Source organism: Egretta garzetta, unplaced genomic scaffold (assembly GCF_000687185.1).
Source record: "Egretta garzetta isolate BGI_Z169 unplaced genomic scaffold, ASM68718v1 scaffold343, whole genome shotgun sequence".
Taxonomy (NCBI): domain Eukaryota; kingdom Metazoa; phylum Chordata; class Aves; order Pelecaniformes; family Ardeidae; genus Egretta; species Egretta garzetta.
In genome coordinates this window covers 799077-819377 of record NW_009259038.1, presented here as the reverse complement: position 1 = coordinate 819377, position 20301 = coordinate 799077, and the positions used below count along the sequence as shown (strand labels likewise).

General features: G+C 41.9%; 1 protein-coding gene across 1 annotated transcript; it reads left to right on the top strand.

Annotated features, from left to right (window-relative positions):
• The first annotated feature begins 3960 nt into the window (after positions 1–3960).
• On the top strand, positions 3961–13177 carry LOC104122724 (solute carrier family 2, facilitated glucose transporter member 11). Its single transcript, XM_009634896.2, has 12 exons — positions 3961–3984; positions 4935–5033; positions 5710–5870; positions 6774–6898; positions 7256–7385; positions 8004–8152; positions 8546–8733; positions 9780–9890; positions 10441–10542; positions 11435–11510; positions 12516–12643; positions 12971–13177. Exons 1-12 carry the CDS (start codon positions 3961–3963, stop codon positions 13175–13177), a joined length of 1500 nt encoding a protein of 499 aa, XP_009633191.1.
• The last annotated feature ends 7124 nt before the right edge of the window (positions 13178–20301 follow it).

The following is a 20301-nucleotide window of genomic DNA, read 5'->3' as shown; positions in this document are numbered from 1 at the left end:
TTTTCTTACCAAAACCAGGACTCCACGGTTATTGGAGGAAGTGTGTGTGGAAGGTTCGGATGTACAGCATACTTCTGAAACTGAGAGAAAAGGAAGACAGAGCTTTCACGTTGAAATTATCTGCTCCTACTAACAAGTCGGTGTGGCTGAACTTTCCCAGAGAAGGAGCTTCAGTCCAGATGAAAAGAAGTGTTTAACTCCTTAACCTGGAGGAAGAAAGAGTACCTTGCCGACAGAATCGGTATGCAATGTTTCCCCCTCTTACAATCAGACTTGAGAGCATGGTATAGGGGAAACTAGGGCTTTCTTGAGGAGCTTATGACCCCAGTTCTGTGACCTGCAGCATGGCTTTCATCTTTCTTTTTTTTTTGGCGGGGGGGGAAAGTCATTGCTACGTCTGAAGAAAAAAGGTGTAAAGGAGGTATGAGGTCCTGGTGTAAAGGAGATACTACACTAGAGAAGCATCCAAGCAGAACCTGTCACCTCAAGCCAATCCTCTTGCTTGGTAATCAGGTACATTGCCTAGATTTTGGAGATTCTTCTATTGGGAGAAACAGGGATATGTCAGCATTGAAAGAAAGCATGAGCAAAGAAAGCAGAGCTGGAGGAAATCATGAGTGGGCTAATCCACGGTGGGCAAGTTCTGCTTCCTCGTTAGCAATGACTATGTAGCATCTCTTCAGCCTGGAGTTATTTCATATCAGAGAGGAGAAACACTGGGTTTCAATGGGATTGAGTTCCCAAGAATAACTGGTACCAGCGAGACAAAAAAGAATGGTGCCTCTCCCAGAGAACCCAGTCTGTATGTCTGAGTGTTTGCTTCCTTCTCCAGGTCTCTGAATACTCCACATTTTCATTACAAAACATGGTAAAAAGGGCTTCGCTTTTTGTATTCATTGCTATATGATGCAACATACTCTTGTTCTTCATGCTTTGCAGTTTACTGATAAGGAAATAAAAAAGCACTGACTAGGAAAACACATTGTACTGATCACGCCTGGATTTGGTTTCCATTGATTGAAGAGTCAGGGACAAAGGAGAGCCCATCTTCTGGGAGTGTGTTGTTGGGGTCAACGAATATTGTGTCTGTCTTGTTCTGGAAATGAGATCTTCACTACTGACTATCGCAGATGCTGCACAATAAAATTTGCAAAAGTACCTGAATATTGAGCGGCAGTTTCTTTCACAGCCCTAAGGCTCCTGCTATTTTTCTTCACACCACCCTCTAGCAATATTTGTAGCAGTGCCAAGAGCTAATACCAAGAGCAGTGGGCTTCCCCAACACAGCCATCCTTCCTGTGACAATCATCATATTACTAAAAAGCTAGACAAAGGTTATAGTTTCAAGGCCGGAGGTCATGGATTGCACAATATCACAGTAAAAATCAACATACATTCCTTATTCTGGTCAAAAATGCAGGAAAAAAAAAAAAGAAGAAACATTTAAAGTAGTTTGAAAATAAAGGATTAGGTAAGACCTTGATTATTTTAAAAGTCTTTATTTGGTCTGGTCTTTCTCAACCTTACTGGTTCCCAGTGAGGAAGTTTTTAGTGTCTTACAAGACACTAAAAACTCATTTCCTTATACACGTCTTTCTACAGCATGATCTTGTCCAGCATGCCTGACTTCTTCCCTTCTTCCCTCCTATTAATAAATACTGTCTGCACAAGGGAAAGCGTGGTAAATCATTAACACTGCCATAAACTAGCGTGGACTGGGAATAAAGGTTAAAAAAGTACTTGTGAATCTGCAATGTATCTATTTGATTTCCAGGATGACACAGGTGCCACACAAGGCATCTTTGAAAACAAAATCCCTCCAAGCCAAGGGTGAGCCAGGTACTGGGTCTGGAATAAGCGGATTTCTTGCAGTGTTCAAATCCTAGGTGGAAAGACTTGTCCTGTCCTCTTCTTCAGGAAAATAAATAAGAACTATAGTACAGGCACTTAAGTCTTGCTTTTTCCGTATTACAGCACTGAACAAAAGTGTGAGGCCAGACAGAAATGAGACAGCAGTGTGAGTACTCTAGGAGAAACACAAACAACAGGAGGAAGAGGAATGGGGCTCTGCAGGGACTCTTTGATCAACCAGATGTTAAAATCTGGCCACAGAGTGCTTAAAAACCGCTCCAGAAAGACCGAGAGCTGCCACGTGTGTCCTTCCTTTCAGCAGCCAAACTTCCCATCCTCAGCTAAAAGAACAAATACTCCTTTCCCCTCTAGCTCATTCAGGCTCATCTGCCCCACTGTAAGGTGCCTGAACCCTGCTGTTGGTCTGGCAGAACCCCTTTAGGAGGGAAAAAAAAACCAAAACAGACTTGCAAGGGACAGTACAGCACGAAAAAGTCTGGAAACAGTGATATGACATTCAAATTTGGTGCAGGAAACAGAAGAACATAAAGGGAAACTAAAGATAAAATGAGAGAAACAACAAAAGAGAGGGGTAGTTATTTCAAAAGTAGCTTTTAGCATGTCCTGACAGCGAGAAGTAACACTGGATTGTTCAAGCATCTCGTTAGACCTTTCTGCCACAGGAGTTGGGAACAACAAAAGTTTACAAGAGTTCAAGGAAGTGAAGAGGGCAGCAGCCAGTGTGGAAGTGACTTGGGATTGAGAGGAGGAATTTGTAAGAAGAAAGAGAAAACTTAAATAAACACAGGGATTTTTGCAGTTGTAATTGAAGAGAAAGGTAGATTCTCGGGTGGCTTAGGAGAGGAAGTGGTAACATTTGAGGAGTCTGTGCTGAGAGGGGAAGGAATGAAATACACAACCACAGCAGATGTGGAGGTGATGAAGATTTCAGGAACAACAAAAATGGAATGGGTGGAAGGAAGAATTCAGCTTGAATTATTTCACTGTACTGATGTGCAACAAGACACCCAGGCAGAGGGTTTGGGGAGGGAGCATTGCTGAGATATCCAGCAGGAGAAAGGCCAAGGCGTGACTCAGCAAGCTTGCCCTGTGCTGCACGGCACACGGTGTGGGGCTGTTGTCAGTCGCTGTAACGTGAAAAGCAGGCTGTAGGAGGAATGTCAGTGCTTCCACCCTGCTCCTGAGCAAAGCTTCTGTTGGCTTCAGAACTGTAACCCAACCTTCCCACCTCCCCTTTCGGCGCTAGCCATAGGCAGTTAAATCTTTGTGGTATGGAGTGAACCATGTATTTGGTGCAGTACAAAATATGTAATACACAGAAGCCTGAAGGAAGCAAGAACTTAACTTAAACTCTTTGTAAATAGTCATGTCTTCAGCTGATTCAAAATCTATTTTTTTAAGGTGAAAATACATCTTGAAATCAAGTCTCAAGCCAGAACAGAACGAGCATCCCGCTCTGGCACACACGAGGCCATCTGCATTGTTATAGAGAAGTAATGCGTGGCCCTCTATAAAAACAGGGTGTTAGCAAGGACCAGGCTCCTTCTCCACACCTATATTCAGATACTTCATGTCCTGCAGTTGGGAAATTGTTCAAATCACTTCAAGCAACTGGAAATTCTATAGCATGCAAGAGGCATTACAGCTCAGCTACAATATGAAGTGGCTTATCTTTGTTGTAGACCAGAGAGGAGGAAAACACACTGCCTAAGTAGAGTCACGTCAGAGAAGGGAAGAGGGACTCTGCTCCCCCAAAGGAATGATGGTAGTATCATCTGACTCCCCGCACAACGGGAACACTCAGTTGTTTTAGCAGTGCGAGTAGCGGGGAGCGCTCCCAATACAAGCGGGATAAACATTTACCAATGTTGTAATCAGCTTGGCATATCTGGGTCTTAGAATAATTAAACCAGCAAGAAGAGTCCCTGGCCAGTGTTGGAGGAGGACACAATTCACGAAAAGCCACATAGTTACAGTTTAACTTCTGTGCTATGATCCCAACTTCTTATAATCTAAGTGTAGAAAATGTATCTTCTCATCCGACAGACTTGACAAGGGCTCTCAGAGCAGGCAGGTTTTCAAGGGGAAATGGCTGGTTTCCTCTCAGACCTGGTGAGTATCCAAATTCTTGTCTTCTAGCCCTAGTCACTAACAGCAGCACAATCTTTAAAGATTACAGCAAAGGGAAGCAAACAGTCTTTCTCATATCACAAATGAACAACAGAGCACACGCTGCAGACAACACTCAGCAGTAAGACTGACTATAAGGCATCTCCAGAAAATATATTACGATGTGTAAAGGAGTGAGAGGTTTAAAGGAGGACTTGGGAAACCAGGAAAGAATAGGCATTTTAGGGAAGATAGAGAAAATAGTAGTAATTAAAAAGACAAAACAGAAAAAATCCTCCCATTCCACTGCCCTGCACTCTCAAGGATATGTGAGGATACTCATCTGTTCAGAGTGTGACCTGACTAAATGCCTGAAAACATGCGTGCATGTGAAGAGTGCTCTAAATCCAGTGTACATCAAGGAAACACAGCATTTCAAACAGGAGTCTTTCAAGTAGGGGCTCTGAAGATGCAGTTTTCTATAGGGATAATAAAAGCAAAATGCAAACAAAGTAACTTTCAAGCGGACAGACTTGATTAATCTCTGGAAACTGGTGACCAAAGTCTCTGAGGAAGCAAAGTTGAAGGAAAAAAGGGATTTGAGTAACCTGTAGCTTCTTACTAGTACAGAAGCAAACACAAACTATCTGTACAAAGCTTTTATGATTTTTTTATTATTATTTCTCTGGCTAGCAAAACGAACAGATTCAGAGACTGCATCTTTTCAGGCTGCTAATAACCAGGAGAGGAACATAAAGGAATGTGCAGATTTGCATCTTAACAATTGCCCAGCAATTTTGCTTGATTGGGGGTTTTTGAATGGGTTTTTGCATTTTAAAGGCTTCTCAATCATAGAAATGTGAAGATATAAGGTAAGATCTCATAAATTAACTCATGGTCTGAAAGCCATGCTGGTATCAGAAACTTAGGATATGTTTCATCATCTTTGGCAGGTTCAGTATCGCAAGCTCTTGCTAATGATTGTGGTGCTAGGAATCGGTGGAACACACCTCTCCGGTTTTCAAATGTCTGTGATCAATTATGCTTCTCCGGTAAGCAAAGCCTTCATAAAATCACATCTGTAACTCCTCTTCATGGGACTAGGCTTTACAGTTTGAAGGTGCTCTAAAAATCTGTTAGATGTTGCTCTGTAAGTTTATTCCCAGCTCTTTCCAGTCCCACGCTGTCAAAGGAGTTTGCATGAATGTTGGGAGCTGTGCTCCAAAGACAACTTCCCACAGAGTATCAAAAAGGCTGAAAAAACTGGAAAGGCAGCGCTGTTCCTGCTGTGGTCTACAACTGAATGGGGGGACAATGGAAGTTCTGGTGGCTCCTTAAACCATTTTTTATTTCTTTTCTCTCTAACATCTCTAAAATGAAAAATGAACAATGTGTGGAAACAACACATTGAAGCACCCTCCTTAAAGATTGTGCCATCGAGTAAAAGGTTAAAAAGCAGCTGAGTCTCAGCCTTCAGTTCAGCCCTTTTCTCTTTCTATCCTCTGCTTGCACTCAAGAACATTTGCACTTCACATAATTAATTTTTGAAAGATTCTCTTACACTATTAGGCTCTATGAGAGGAAATATCAATCCTAATTTGCAAACAAAAGTCTCATAGCCGTGCTTTTAGTAATGACTAGTAATCTATTTTTTTTAAATTGTAAACATAATGAAGAACTATTGTGATTAGTGCCTCAGTGGAATGAAAATCTCTTTTTCTATCCCAGTACATTCAGAAGTTTATCAACGAAACCTGGCTGGAGCGATACGGTTCTGTGCTGCATCAGGAGACACTCACATTATTGTGGTCCTTCATCGTGTCTATGTACTGTGTAGGTGGAATGATAGGGTGCCTGTGTAGTGGGTACCTGACTGCAAAATATGGAAAGTAAGTATATTCCCCACGAGCTCACTAATCAGGGCTGCAATGAGGGAAGAAACTAAATATTACTCACCTAATATATTGGATGTCAGAATTCTCACTGCCCCCTTCTGGTACAGAATGTACTCAGCATATATAACTGCACCTAGGTACATGAGAGAGGCAAGAATATGCAACTATTCAGATTCCCCTGTAACAGTTTTTGGTGCCATACAATTCCTGTTTTTTTTCTGAAATTTTAGTAAAAAATAAATCTCTGAAATTTCTTTATTGAGCGCTAATGCCCTGTGGAGCTGAACAACACTGCAGTAGTGCAGAAGGGGATAAATATTCTGTAGGCAAAAGCTTTTTTTTTTTTTTTCCTTTTTTTTTTTAATTGATTGCAGCCTTTAAAAAAATTGTGTAGGTTCATTCCTCTGTAAGAATAATCAGAGCTTCATCAAAGATAAGCAGAAGTTCCTCAGCCCACATTCAGAACCCTCTCTTTGAGGGTGGCCATAACAGAAAAGCCAGAACTCTGTAGCTTGAGGTGGGCAGTGAAGTGAGTTCTCAGTGAAGCTGGATTTGCCTTGTTCTGAAGGCATGTGCAGTGCTTGAGATGGGAGCCTCACCCACAGGGAAGATGTGAAAAAGACCATTCCTTATCAGTATTTATCCTGCAGGAATTTCCTTCAGCTGCATGGTGTGCTCACATAGTGTTAGCGTGGAAAAGAGGAAATCTAGCTTCTCCCTTTCCACTCCCTTGTGAAGACATCATGCCTTTTCATAATCAGATGTAGCTGTCCTATAAGCAATGGATGTAAATACGGCCATAGCTTGGTCTATACGTTCAGAGGACAACAGGCAGACATTAGTCAAAGATGAAAAAGTAAAACATGGATCATACCCTCGTGTTGTTTGCTGTTGCAGGAAGAAATGTCTGCTGTTCAACGATGTGGTCCTAATAGTAGCCACGCTGCATACTGGCTTCAGTCGGAGAGCCAAATCCTTTGAGATGATCCTGATTGGGCGCTTCCTCGAGGGCATCGGTGCTGGTAGGACTCCCCACTACTCCATGTTAATGTGACTTCTTTGGGGTGGATACAGAAATCTTCCTGCTGGGAGTACCCGGGCATGCACAGTAACCCCAGTGGAACAAGGAACAGCTTGGGAAAAGGTAAGATGAGCTGTCCTTTGCCTTCAAGAGGTCTTGTTGAGAGAAAGGTCTGATGGATTAGCTAATTACCTTGCTTAAAGTAAAAGGTACATTTTCAGCCTATTATTGTGGAGGATACATAGCAAACAGTTCAGAAGAGAGAGGAGAGAGCTACCTTTGGCTGAAGGTGAAATGAAAAGGGACCCTCTCTTTTGCTTTCTGTAGTTTTAGGTGTCTCCTGTCTTCTTCATTTTAGGAATACACATGAGTGCCCATGTTCAGTATGCTGGAGAGATCTCACCTAAGAAATTGCGTGGATTTGTAAATGTGACCTCCTCTGTGTTTCTTGCACTAGGAAAAGCTGTAGCAAGAATTCTTGGATTACGGTACTTGTGCTACTCCTTCTCATCCTAGTTCTATTTATTTGTCTTCTTTATGGCAGGGAAGTGTTGTTCTCCCAGTTCTAGAAACGGACAAACACTAAGGGGGGGTTGGTTTACTTTGCTTAACTACAGCTGTCAAAAAGGAAGCATTTACCCCATACCAGTCACTGAGGTTCCCTCATCATTTCACTAAGGAGAGCAAGGCCCTCCTCTGGAGAAAGTATGAATCCACCTCTGGAGGTGCGGTCTCTCTGCTGAAGTTAATAAGAAAAGATTGTATGTAAACACTCTTAGTAAACTTTTGAGATCTGAAAGCTCTGCTAATTTCTTGATAACATGCATATTTGCAGTATTGGTTCAGAGAGCTGTTGTGGGAATATTCAAACTCCACCAATCTTTAGAAAATATTCAAATTACAAGAAAAATCTCAGTCTTGCAGTAGAAATAAAGTATTGGTCTATTTTTTTTTCCCCTAGCCTAAACATCTTCTATTTCAATTTATTTTTTCAATGTCTATGTATATTGTGTCTCTTTAGCTAGTCTAGGATGTAGAAAATACCGAACTAGTTATAGACTGTAAATGTACTGGACTATAAAATACACTCTAACGTGCTCTCATAGAGATCTTTTAGGAACCGAAGACATGTGGAATGTGCTATTGTCCTTCTCTGGGTTGGTGGCATTGATTCAGCTGCTCTTTTTGCCATTCTTTCCTGAGTCCCCTCCCTATCTCTTGCTTCAAAAAGGAGACAAGGCTGGTTGCTTGAAAGGTAAAATAAAACTTTAGATCCTTAATTTGTTAAACCATAACTCTCGGGAAAGTGAACCTAATAGAGGGAATTGGCTTTTCTATTAGCCAGCTACAGATTTTTTGATAATTACACGATTGAAGATCTTGTAAATATTGTAGCTTTGAATTATATTACTCCTGGCTAAAAGGAGTCATCAGAAATATTTAAGATCTGCCCCTACAACAAGTTGAAAGCTGTTTTCCAGGGCAGTTTCAGCATGTTCCAGTAAGCCATGATCTAGTTCTTTGCTGAGAGACTGATGAATCAAAGCATGGACTGAACTGTAAATGTTGCAAATGTCATTAGATGAAAAACACAGAACTGAGTGGATCAGATGATGGAGGAGTATGCTTCATCCTGTCTTTTCTGCAGCCATGAAGCAACTCTGGGGAGAAGGGAATTACCACACAGAGTTTGATGACATGATGAAGGAAAAGGCTGTAATGAAAGGCACTAAAATCATGAATGTCCTAGAGGTGCTGAAGGAACCATCCGTATATCCGCAGCTGAGTACCATGCTCCTCCTTTTACTGAGTCTACAGCTCTGTGGCCTGAGTGCAGCTGAGTATACCCTATTTCCATGCTTACATCTACTATTAAGTAACCGAAGCGCCACAATTCCATCTTGGCACTTTCCTCTGGATCTATATTATTCCTTCTCACACAGAGCCCACTGCCCGCAAAGCTCTGTGGTATCATCACTACTGTTCTTCAAACCTTTCAGGGAACTTCTGGGATGGAAAGACAAGAGATTCAGCTCAGCAGAATTGCCTACAAGGGCACTGTTGCCTTCATTCCCCTGATGGTATTACCAAAGACTCTGTAGGATAAAGGGTTACAAATACCCTAAGGCTTGCTACAACCCAGAGATCTATTTATCTAGACTTCCATCTCCACCTTCTTTGACTTCTGCAGTAGCAGATGGCCAGCTATTGCCACCCAACTTTCATTCCATTTGATAATGAAGATTTATCCATTAAGCTGTTTCCTTCCAGTTGTTTCCACATACAAAGTGGCTGAGCCCAATACAGCCCAAGCTAACCGTCACTCCCCTGGATGCCATTTTTATCACTTGCCTATGGGTCTCTCACCATAAGCCTTGCCTAAGCCTGTGCACTGTGTTGGAGCTTGTTCATTACAGTTCAGAAGGCACCTCGGCGCTCTGCTGACAGGGAAATGGTGCCCAGTCCATCAGGGACCTTGTAGATGAGCAGCTTCTGCTTAGCAACTGGGAAAGGGTGACAGAAATCAACTGTTTGGATGATGATGCATGGTGTGCTCTGACTGAGATCTGCTTTTCTTTTTCCTCACTCCCTCTCTTGTCCCTTTCCTCTTCCTCTTTGCCAGAACAACATCTTTTTCCCATGTCTTACAGGCAGTATGCTCCTTTCAACCCCTTTTTTTCCTGGGCTTTCAAATCCCTTTTCTTCATCTCCAGTAGCCTTTTGACTTTTCGCATCTCAAGCAGGTCTGTCACCTCCACTAAACCCCAATAATGTACTGTTGCTTTTGCAGTGATGACAAATCTAGTTCAAAGTGATGCTGGATAAGCACATATCACATCTATTGACTATGCTTAATTTAAAAATGGTTTCTTATTTCCCAGATCACCTTTTACACCTCAGAAATTTTTCAGACAGCCAGCCTGCAGGAAAGCATAATCCCATATGTATCTCTAGGAGTTGCGATCTCTGAGCTCATCTCTATCATCTTCTGTGTAAGTCAGATCTTTCTGGAGCTTTAAGAGTTAAAGTACATGTGAGTTGAGTCTATTCTTCCTTAAATAAATCTTCTCTTTGTGAACTAAGGAAATTTTCTGTGGCACTGCATAAATCTGTAAAGTGGTTGTTACCATTCCCTCCAGATTTTGTCCCACCTTTTACATCTTTCTTCCCATCTTCATTCTGCATAATTTATTACAAAAATCCCCTCACTTATTCATACAGATATAAATGAAATAGCATTCAAATGCAAATATGTATATTTATTTTCATATATTTGTGTAAAAATATATATTCAAATGGAATCACAGCATGCTTCCATTGGTTACAGTGTTAATGAAAGAGTGGCTGCAAGGCTGGGCAGCAGTGGTAATTCATAGCATTAGAGAGGCTAGAAGGAACTCAATAAAATACCAAACTTGGTACCAATAAGATTTGTGTTCTCTAAAGTAAAAAGAACTCAAGAAGAATGCTTGATTTGTTGGACAGCTGATAGTTGGATTTTGCCGTGCTTTCAGTGATACGCAATTTTTTTCTACTATTCAGAGCTCCATTATCGATCGTTTCGGACGCCGGATACTCCTGTGGGGTGGTTATTTGCTGATGGCACTGATACTAGCGTTGCTTGAAGCAAGCCTTCTACTGAGTGTAAGCAAATGTCTCTCTGGGGGTGGACCTGCATCAGAATTCCTTGTGCAGGATGGCAGATAGTCAGCCTTAGCTTTCATGTCCAAAATAGTAGGTCAGAATATCTTCTGAATACAAACTCATAGCCCCTCTGCAAGGCTTTTTTTGTCCTGCCTTGTAGTTCATCTTTTTTAATCAGGCTTTCAAACAGTCAGTGAAAAACATTTTGTAAAACCATTGGCCTGGCATAGCTTTCCTCCAGCTCTCTGCCTGCCTGCCCTCTCCAAACCTCACCTGTGTCTTCTTGTGCTGCCTTTTAAATCCCTTTCCCATTTGCTACCCCATGCCTCCTGCAGCAGCATTGTGTACTGGCCCTTCCAAGAACCACCAGTTTCCACCCTTGATACAAGTGGTCCAGTTACACAGTGCAGCTCTCCAGCTACTTCCAGACGGGATGGTGGAAAGTAGCTAGGATCCCAGTGTCACGGCTTCAGTAGTGCCAGTGCTTTGCACTGCATCGCAATCTTGGTCTAAGCCCATAAACTTCCAGCTTCTTTCTGCTTCATGGATATCTTCTGGTTCACAAGAGATTTAAACATTTCCCTGAAGCTGTCTAATTCAATAAGATAATTAGGTTAAATCCGTAACAATTCTCCCCATGCTGTAATTAGCTTGGAATTTGTTAGCTGGTTTTCGGACCAGGGTGCAGGTCAGCTCACCTCTGTAGATAGGACGCTGCAGGCTACTTTTGGCCTTCCACTGTATCCAGTACAGAGAGATAAGTGAGCACTTTCTACAGAGCCCAGCATCACGGGCTTTTTCACAAATACTGCTTCTCCTGTATGTTTGGATCAGCTGTGCTACAGCTATAAAATTAATTTTCATTCTCTTCCCTCCTTTCGGCTTTGTTTAGGATCAGTTCCTCTGGATGCGTTACTGCAGTGTTATTCTCATCTTTTTATTCATCATTGCCTATGGAATAGGACCAGGTGAGCACAACAATAAAAGCAACAACAGGAAAACCCAGACTGCAGGGATAAGCACAGGCCATGGATGTATGGAAGTAGAACTAGCCTGGGTGAGCTTAGTTTGGACTGAAATTGGGGGAGTCCCAATTTTTGATGAATTAATGACCCAAGAAACAATTTCTTCAACAAATTATTTGAAATTATTCAGACCATGATGAATCAGGACCCTGTTTCCTCTCACTGGATTACAGGTTCAAGCCAAAAAAATACTTGTTAATCAATTCACTAAGACTTGTTTTGGAGGGTGTGAATGCTGTTCAGTGCATACAGGTTCATTTGGTCCATCTCTCGTTTTGCCTAGGGGCAGAGGTAGCCTCTTCTAAAATATCAAGAGTTTTCTCAACTCACCTGTAAAATCCTACTCTATTAAAGAATGATACCTGATCGCACGCAGAGCCTGTCTCTTAGCATTGCTCTGTCTTTTCTCATCCCCTCTTAATGTCACTCTGAATCACCTACATCAGTAATGCCAGAACCAAATTTACAGCTCTCTAGTAGGACCTCACTCATCTAAGACCAATATTTACTCTGAAAGTTCCCTGACTAAACACTACTTTTAGTTATTATAGTCTCCAAATTCAAATGGCAGCCTTTATTATTCTAAGGGCTGTCTATGAGGACGATGAAAGTCTTGAAAACCTAACAGAATTCCCACAGTGGCAGAACCCAGGTGTCTCCTACAGGCAATGGAGAGAAATAAGCCATTAGGGCCATTCACCTCGCATGTTTTATACATCATAGGTAGATAGAAACTGTACTTCAGGCGTGTCCTTCTCTTTCCATGGACTATAAGAGAAGTCTGTAGGGGAATTCAGATAGAGATGGCTGTGCTGCCCTAATTTAGAGGATCTCACAGTAGCCTGACTTACTGCAGCTGTGTTTGACTAGTGACATCAGTTCACTCACTTTGAGGAATATGGTTAACTAGAACAATGTTTTTATTGCTTTTTTATGTTTTTTCCTCAGCTGGAGCTGTCGCATCTGTCATGAATGAAATCTTCACCCTCTCAACAAGGTCCTCCGCTTTTGTAATTGGTGGAATCGTCATTTGGCTAGGCCTCACTTTTACCGGAATGATTTTCCCCTTTGCTGTCGTATGTAATTTGATTCAAATCTTCTCTTTGACTCCATCAATTTAAACTGGTTGTCTAGGCTGGTCTGGGCAGGGAGTGGGATGGAATGCCTTGTAAATGATCAAAGCTGTGAATCTCTTAAGGCTGCTGGCATTTGGAGGTCATTTATGTAAAACACTTCCCTAGACTTCAGACATCCTCTGCTGCCTCAAGAATAGATTGAAAAGATAAATAAATATTCCTCCTGTAAAATCAACTTATTCCTCATTTCACAGGGACAAATCAACAATTTGCAATAATCAAGTGTTGTCAGGGAAATCATTCGTCTTATTCTATTTTTATCTCCAGATGCTTCTTGGTCCTTTCTGCTTCCTCATCTTTATTGCTGTCCTGGTCATTTCAGCAGTTCTCATCTACCTGTTCCTCCCAGAAACAAAAGGGAAGTCAATCTCTGAAATCACAGAAGAATTCAAAACATGCCAATTTAAGAAGAAACGTCATCAAACTATGGAGAAGAATGCTACCGAAGAAAAGATGTTCTGCACCAAGCTCTAACAGGCCACCAGAAGCAACTTCCACTGACAAAAAGCCCTGTCTCAAAATTGAACTGAAAGCTAAACCTTAACATGGACTTTTCTCAATAAAATATAATCCAATAAGTAATCCACAGATAGTTTGTCATTAATCCATAAGTCCTATTTCATATTCAACTTTGCTTTTCATGGTGAGAGGCAATGGCTCCTTCCTAGAACAGCTCTGTAGCAGGAAGACATTAGTAACTACAGACACTTCTCAGAACTGGCATACGGAAAACATTTTTAGACATAACACATGGATTTTATTTCACGTCTTTCTCTTTTGCTATCATTTTAATGAAGCAGGGTTTGTCTCTATGTTTGTTACTTTATAAGAAAGCTCTGCTCAGGATGAAGAGCAGGATGAAGAGAAGATGAAACAGAAACACAGTTCTTGCAAACAATTTTCACGATCATGGACACTGCACATGAACAAATACCAGGTAAAAAAATCAAAAGACACAGAATGAACTTTCTGGACTAAATGATCAGGGAAACTTTGAAGGAAGTTCCAGCTGGGTAGAGAAACTGATTTTTTAAAAAAGGCTTAAAAGTCCTCTAGTACTTAAATAGTCAGGCATTTCCAGACTGTTTTCACCTGCTCCCACACCTTCCCACGTATAACTGTGATGCTATTAAGCTTTCCTAGCTAGAAGCCTGATAGTGATATGAAATATCACTTGAAAATAAGTTTTTGTGGATTGGTTAATTAATTAATGGGAAGACGAGTAACAAAACTGCTACTCCAGAACCTTTATCTGGCTAATCTTTGTTGCTTTGATGCTTTGCATGTTCTGCTAAGATTATTTAAGCATCATCAAACAAGTTGATATCCTAGAAATGCAGGGACTGTGACATCAACAGTTTCTTTTGTGATGAGCTTGTACCTTTCTTTGCGGATTCAGTTCTAGTGGTTGGTTGTAACGCTCTTCGCAACAGGAATTGGTGGATCCCTCGCAATTGGCTTTCAAATCTCTATGATCAGCCACTCAGACATGGATAAGAAAAGCTTTAAGCAGATAGAGCACCTTCAGAAGTCATTGGTAGCGGGGTGTGTATATGTATGCGTGTGTCAAAATGTAAAGGATGCCTCCCAAAATAAGCTGGAAATTGTTTCCATTGACTTTCTATTCCCAGCTTTTTCCACCTGCTCTTCTCTGCAGAAGAAAAGACTGAGCTAGACCACAGCTGCCTTTGAGTGGGCATGCCCAGGTAACAAACACATCAGTCTCTCCACTTAACAGACGTTAACATGGGCAGTCAAAACTTTCAAAAGATATCACATAAGGTAATTTTAAATGAGGTAATTGGGGCACCACAACCACCTAACTGAATAGCAGACAGCCTACTGGGACCTATCTCATCTTGTCAGCAAACTGCACAAATTACCTCATCAATTTACAAGAAATTCTCTCCAACAAATCTGTCCAGGTACAGCTTGTCTTTGTAATTCTACATGAAAACATACATGCATACAAACACCAAGAGCCCAAGAAAAGCAATCAATAGCACAGACAGCTGGTCAGAGAGAGAGGGATATAGGAATAGGGACAAAGCTGGCCCGAGAGAGCCAGAGAAAAGCAATCGATGGCTTGGGAAACTGGTCAGAGAGGGAAAAATATACAAATAGAGCCAGAAGTGGCCCGAGAGAGCCAGAGAAAAGCAATCGATGGCTTGGGAAACTGGTCAGAGACAGAAGAATATACAAATAGGGCTGTAGTTGGTCTGAGGGAGCCAAAGGAAAGCAGTCAATGGCCTGGGAGCTTGGTCAGAGAGGAATTAAGCAGTAGGGACCTGTTCTGCTGCCGTTCTCTGTGCATTTATTTGACCTCCATAGTCCCAGAGGGGATTATCAGCACCAGCTGCCCACACAGACCCTCCTGGCTCCACCATTGCCTTTTCCCAAAAAAATCCAAAGCCATTTATTTGGAAAGAGGCCGTGCATGATTCCCATCTACAGTTTTCTTACTCCACATACAACCATCTGAATTATACTTAATTATTTTGTCACTCATTATTAAAATTCTGTACCTTTTTGTACTCCAAGTGTACAGAGCTGATAAATATAAGTGTACTCTTCTCACAAAAAAAGGTGAAACTAGACCATCTTGAAAAGAAGCTGGGAATATTTACAGCATTATCAGAAACTCTTTTTGGCTCACTGAACTGAAATGTTACTGAAAAAACGTCATTCCATTAGGAGAGAGGAACCCTGTTAATAACTAAAAAATGTTGATAATTTTTGTAAAGGGTGTAGAATACATAATTCAGCCAAAGTGTGAGATATAAACCTGAACTGACCCAGAAATGCCCTAACCAAATCCTCTTCCTCTCCCAAGAGCAGTCCTTTCAAGGCACAACACTGAGGCCGCTACAAAAAGTAGAGTCAAAATCCAGGTTACAATGGGCAGGAGAACTTGGGTTTTCACTTGACGCAATTCCCCTTGTTCCAGCCTTTCCAGCCAAAATTTAGCCCCAAATCCCCGTCTTGGCTGTTGGCTTTTTTTTTTTTTTTTTTAACTGGTTTCTTGTTTTAGTCTGACAGACATTGCTCAGTGCCACCAAGGAGCACCGGCAAAGCCTCCTCCACCGGGGATTGACCGGGCTTCAGCTGCATTGCTGTTTGTACCATTGTTGCTTCAGTTGTCTGGCACTTGATTAAACCTTACATTAATTAAGACTGAAGGGAAGCCTTCAGTCACTGGTCAGTGTGAATTGTCCCTTAGCTCAGCCCATTATGCCGTCAATACAACGCATTGCAATGGACTTTTAGCTCTCTACTTTCTTCCAGTTTGGATGCATCGAAGAGCAAACCAAGCCAGGGGAGGATGCATGGGGAAAATGCCCAGAAACATGCAATTTGTGGAGCAAGGTCCCATGATATACAACACGTCTCAATTTTTTTCAGTTTAAAGAGTAAGATTTTTTAAAAATTAAACAAACCCAAAGGACCTCAGTATTCTACATCTGAAACCAATCATTTTCGCTATGAAAGGAGACAGCTGCTCCGAGCTGAGTTTGCTCTCACAAAGCTTGGGGAATCACCCAAGTGAAATGCCCAAACCAACTGAAAACTGTCAGAATCAATAATTTTAAGTTTATTCTGGGAATTCTGAGGAATAAATAGAGAAAAAACATTTAGAGAAACATATGTTGGAATTCTTTAAAGGTGAAGAATGTGACAACAACATACTGTGGAAGTAGGATGCTCAGATGTGTGGTTTATTGCTGCTATATTCAAAAGAAAAGCCAGAGGAACAGTGGGAGGGTCTTGGACTCCAACCAAGCGCACGTCAGGTTTAGCTGGATGAGCACAGAGTGGGTGCAGCGCTGAAGGAGCTTCCCCACCGCCCTGTTTTTAAGAATTATTATTACCAGTATTTAGGAGGGATTGAAGTGAAAGGTTTGAGATGTAAACTTCACTGGCTGACTTTTGCTTAAGAGGCAGCCTTGCAGGGGGGGAAAGCGTTTCTTTAAAACTCTTCCCTCCTTTTTGCTGGGAACAACTTTCTCAAGATAAAAACCTTGTTGGTTTTACATCAAAACAACCTAAAGAACCCAAGGCTATCTGAAGTGTTCAAGCACTTACATATTAATGCAAAGTGAAATGCTGGAGTTGTTGAAGCTGATGCTCTCCCCATGAGTGTCTTTTGCCGCAGATTTACAGCTAATTCTCTACTTAACTGCCTGCAACAAGACGGCTCAAAGGTAGGGTTGTGTTAATTAGTGAAGTTACCCCAAACTGAGAATTATTTACTGCAGAATTGTAGAATGCTTTGCAGGACCCTCAATAATGTTTTAAAACAGGCAGATCACAGTAGGAAGATGGAGGCAGATAAATTTGGCCATACTGGAGCTAATGCCTCACTTCAGGTCGTTAACTGAGCAATTAATCTAGATTATAAAGTGAGTCAGCAGTACCAATTTCCAGTTGAAACATGTGCCAAGTGTTTATTTGTCATGGCTTATTGTCACCTGATGTTACAACAGGGACTTACCCACATTTATAGTTTGTCCTTTCCAGTTTGCACTGTGCTGGGAAGAATCATAGAATCACTTACTTAGGTTGGATTATCGAGTCCAACTGCAAACCAAACGCCACCAAGTCCATCACTGAACCATGCCCCTATGTGCCACATCTACCCGGCTTTTAAATACCCCCAGGGATGGAGACTCAGCCATTTCCCGGGGCAGCCTGTTCCAGTGCTTGACAACCCTTTTGGTGAAGAAATTTTTCCTGATATCCAACCTAACCCTCCCCTGGCGCAACTTGAGGCCGTTTCCTCTCATCCTATCGCTTGTTACTTGGGGAGAAGAGACCACCAGCCCCCTGGCTACACCCTCCTTTCAGGTAGTTGTAGGGAGCGATAGGGTCTCCCCTCAGCCTCTTTTTCTCCAGAACCGGTATTTCTAGGACAGAGGAAAAGCATCTAAGGAAACAGCCTCAATTATCGTAAGAGAAAAGAATGAATGGAATCTGCGTTCAGAAATACTATGGAGGGCAAAGGAAAGGAGCTCACGTGCCGGTGACTATATATATAACTACACGTACTCGAACAAAATTTAACATCAAAAGAACAAACGGTCACAAATTTCACTGTGATCCTGACCTTGATTTGTTAACTCCATTTCTTTGATACGTTTTCTGGCAGTGAATGGTTGATGAGTTGGGGATTAATTAAGGTAAAGGCAAACCAGAGATTTCATATTTGTAAGATTTGCTGTGCAAAGGCCTTAGAAGATCCCTGGCAGCAAAAGCCAGCTATTCAAAAGCTGCCCATTTGAAAACTCAGTACAAAGTTAAATGGATGAACATTTATAAAGATTTTTGGTCTCTCTCTTCAAGAAATGTAGTTTTGGAGCACGTTTTAGTTCTAGAAATAAAAACTGCAAAAAGCCTGAAAACTGAAAGAGAAGTTGATGGTTAAATAAAACAAACATCAAGAATGTGGATATGGAAACTGAAGTCACTCAGGACAATAGACTGTGGTATATATTGTGTGATTTTTCTATTATATGACTCCTAACTCAGAAATTAAAGTCCTTTTAAAATTGACAGATCTCATTAAAATCTGAAGTTTCCATTCTTAGCAACTAAAATGATATACCCTATAATAAATGAATTCTCTAGTTTTAGTTAAATAATTACCGTTATCTTACCTTGCTTTGGTTTTATTCACAAAGATGTGATTGAAATAATGAGATCATACAAACAGCCGTAATCCCCCAGGAGGTGGAAAGAGATTACAGGTAATTCTGAAATCTTTTCTAATGGCACAACATTAAATAGTGTTCAAACCAGCTGTATGGCCAGCGTGCTACACTCACATTATTTGTGTCTAGTGAAATTCTTTTGTGTTTTCTCTTTTAAAGAATACACAGATCTCTTGAATGAATATGAATAATTAGCATGTCTTAGTTAAAAGACCTTGAAAGAAATCTGTTGAGGTTATAATTATACACAGTCTCAGTACGCATAAGAATTGTTCCTGATCAAGAGGTATAGGGAAGAGGTAGAAAAGCTTTGAATATAGGTCTGGTGCGAGGCCATTCCGGGATTGCTCCGGGGCCGGCATGGCTCCGAGCGGGAAATGCAGAACATTTCCTGCCTTTGTATGCACAGCGCCTGCAGAAACGCGGCTCAATGTCCTAACTAACATGTCATCAGGCTGCAGAATTACAGCCCAGGGCAAATATCCACAAATGATATTAAGAGCTTTCCTCTGATCTTTTGAGGCTTGTATCTCTGGAGTGAAATGAGTAGATTTAAGGGTTATTTACAATTTATGATGTATTCTGTAAGTACCTCTTCTTAAATGTTAAGATTGGCACAAGCAGTCCTATAGACATTGAAGTTGTTTTACTTAAATCTTCTACTTAAATGAGCAGAGCAAGCCCTAAACAAATGCAGCTACGTCTTAGGAGTGGCTCTGTGATAAACTGAGCTGAGACAACAGAGTAGCAGCAAAGGTGGAGGGCTTATTTTCACGTGGGAAGGGAAACTAATTTTGCTGGTAGGGAGCACTCTAACCTTGTGGTGAACCGGAAAGTTTCAGCACGTGTCCAGTGCAGAATTAAAGCTGTGATTCGAGGTGCAATTCCTTCTCTGTAATCCAAAATCCTCCAGGCTTCCTGTAACATAAGGTCCCATTACACAGGATTGTGAACAAATGCTAGAATCTGGGGAAAGCTTAATACAGACATAACAAACTCCTGTGACATTTATACTACACTTATTAGCGTATAATTCTGCTTCAAGCTTATCAAGGCCTGCCACAACACGTGTATTTGATCTCCCTGGAGGAGCTGAAGGGACAACGTAATGTTCCTGTGGCTGGTGGCTGTTAAATCAGCAGAAATCCCCAACCACTGCCAAGTTCTGAGCAGGTTTCTTTGGAAACCGAGCGCCGAGGCAGGCAGCGGGTCATCAACCGCATTTCAGGTGTCCACCCACACATGTATGAAAAGAACATGCAAAAAGGGAGTAAAATGGGCAGACAGCACTAGTATAGACCTAGAAAAGGACCGGGGACAGAAAGCACATCGAGGAGGGTCTCTGCACCAAATGTTTTGTTTGTGCCAAATCCAAGGAAATGGGATTCTACAGACAATCTTTGTGAAAAGACAGCCTTGCACTCTTTACTTCAGCCCCCCCTCCCCCTTGTACCTTTTTTTTTTTTTAATTCCTTCCTTTCCATTCCTTTTTTTTTTCCACTTTGCCTATTTCCACCCTTTTGCAACAACCCACCCTCCAAAAAGTGTGGTACCAATGCAACGCTCACAGCCTTTGCCTCACACCCTGCCCTGTGCGCTGTGTGTGACTCTCACCGTCAGCTCCGTGGAGCAGGGCCCTGCGCTATTGCTCTTATCCAGCCCAGAGGCCACCAGGCCCCGCTCCCAGCTTGCCAGCCCTGCCGCCAAGCCGGTTACTACTGTAATAATAAAGCAGATCGGGAAATCGCCTCGTCATTTTCTTTTTCTGGTACTAATGACAGCTGTGCCCTGGCCGCAGGCGGATGCGTGGCTGGGCCGCCTCAGCCCGGGTGCGCGGTCGCCTCAAGGAGCGGGTGCCTCTGAGGGACGGTCCCCGCGGCACGGCGGCCC

Coding starts and splice junctions, on each gene's coding strand:
- LOC104122724 (XM_009634896.2), top strand. CDS start 3,961: ATGGCTGGTTTCCTCTCAGACCTG. Junction 3,985..4,934: donor CTGGTTTCCTCTCAGACCTG/GTGAGTATCCAA, acceptor CATCTTTGGCAG/GTTCAGTATCGCAAGCTCTT. Junction 7,386..8,003: donor GCAAGAATTCTTGGATTACG/GTACTTGTGCTA, acceptor GTGCTCTCATAG/AGATCTTTTAGGAACCGAAG.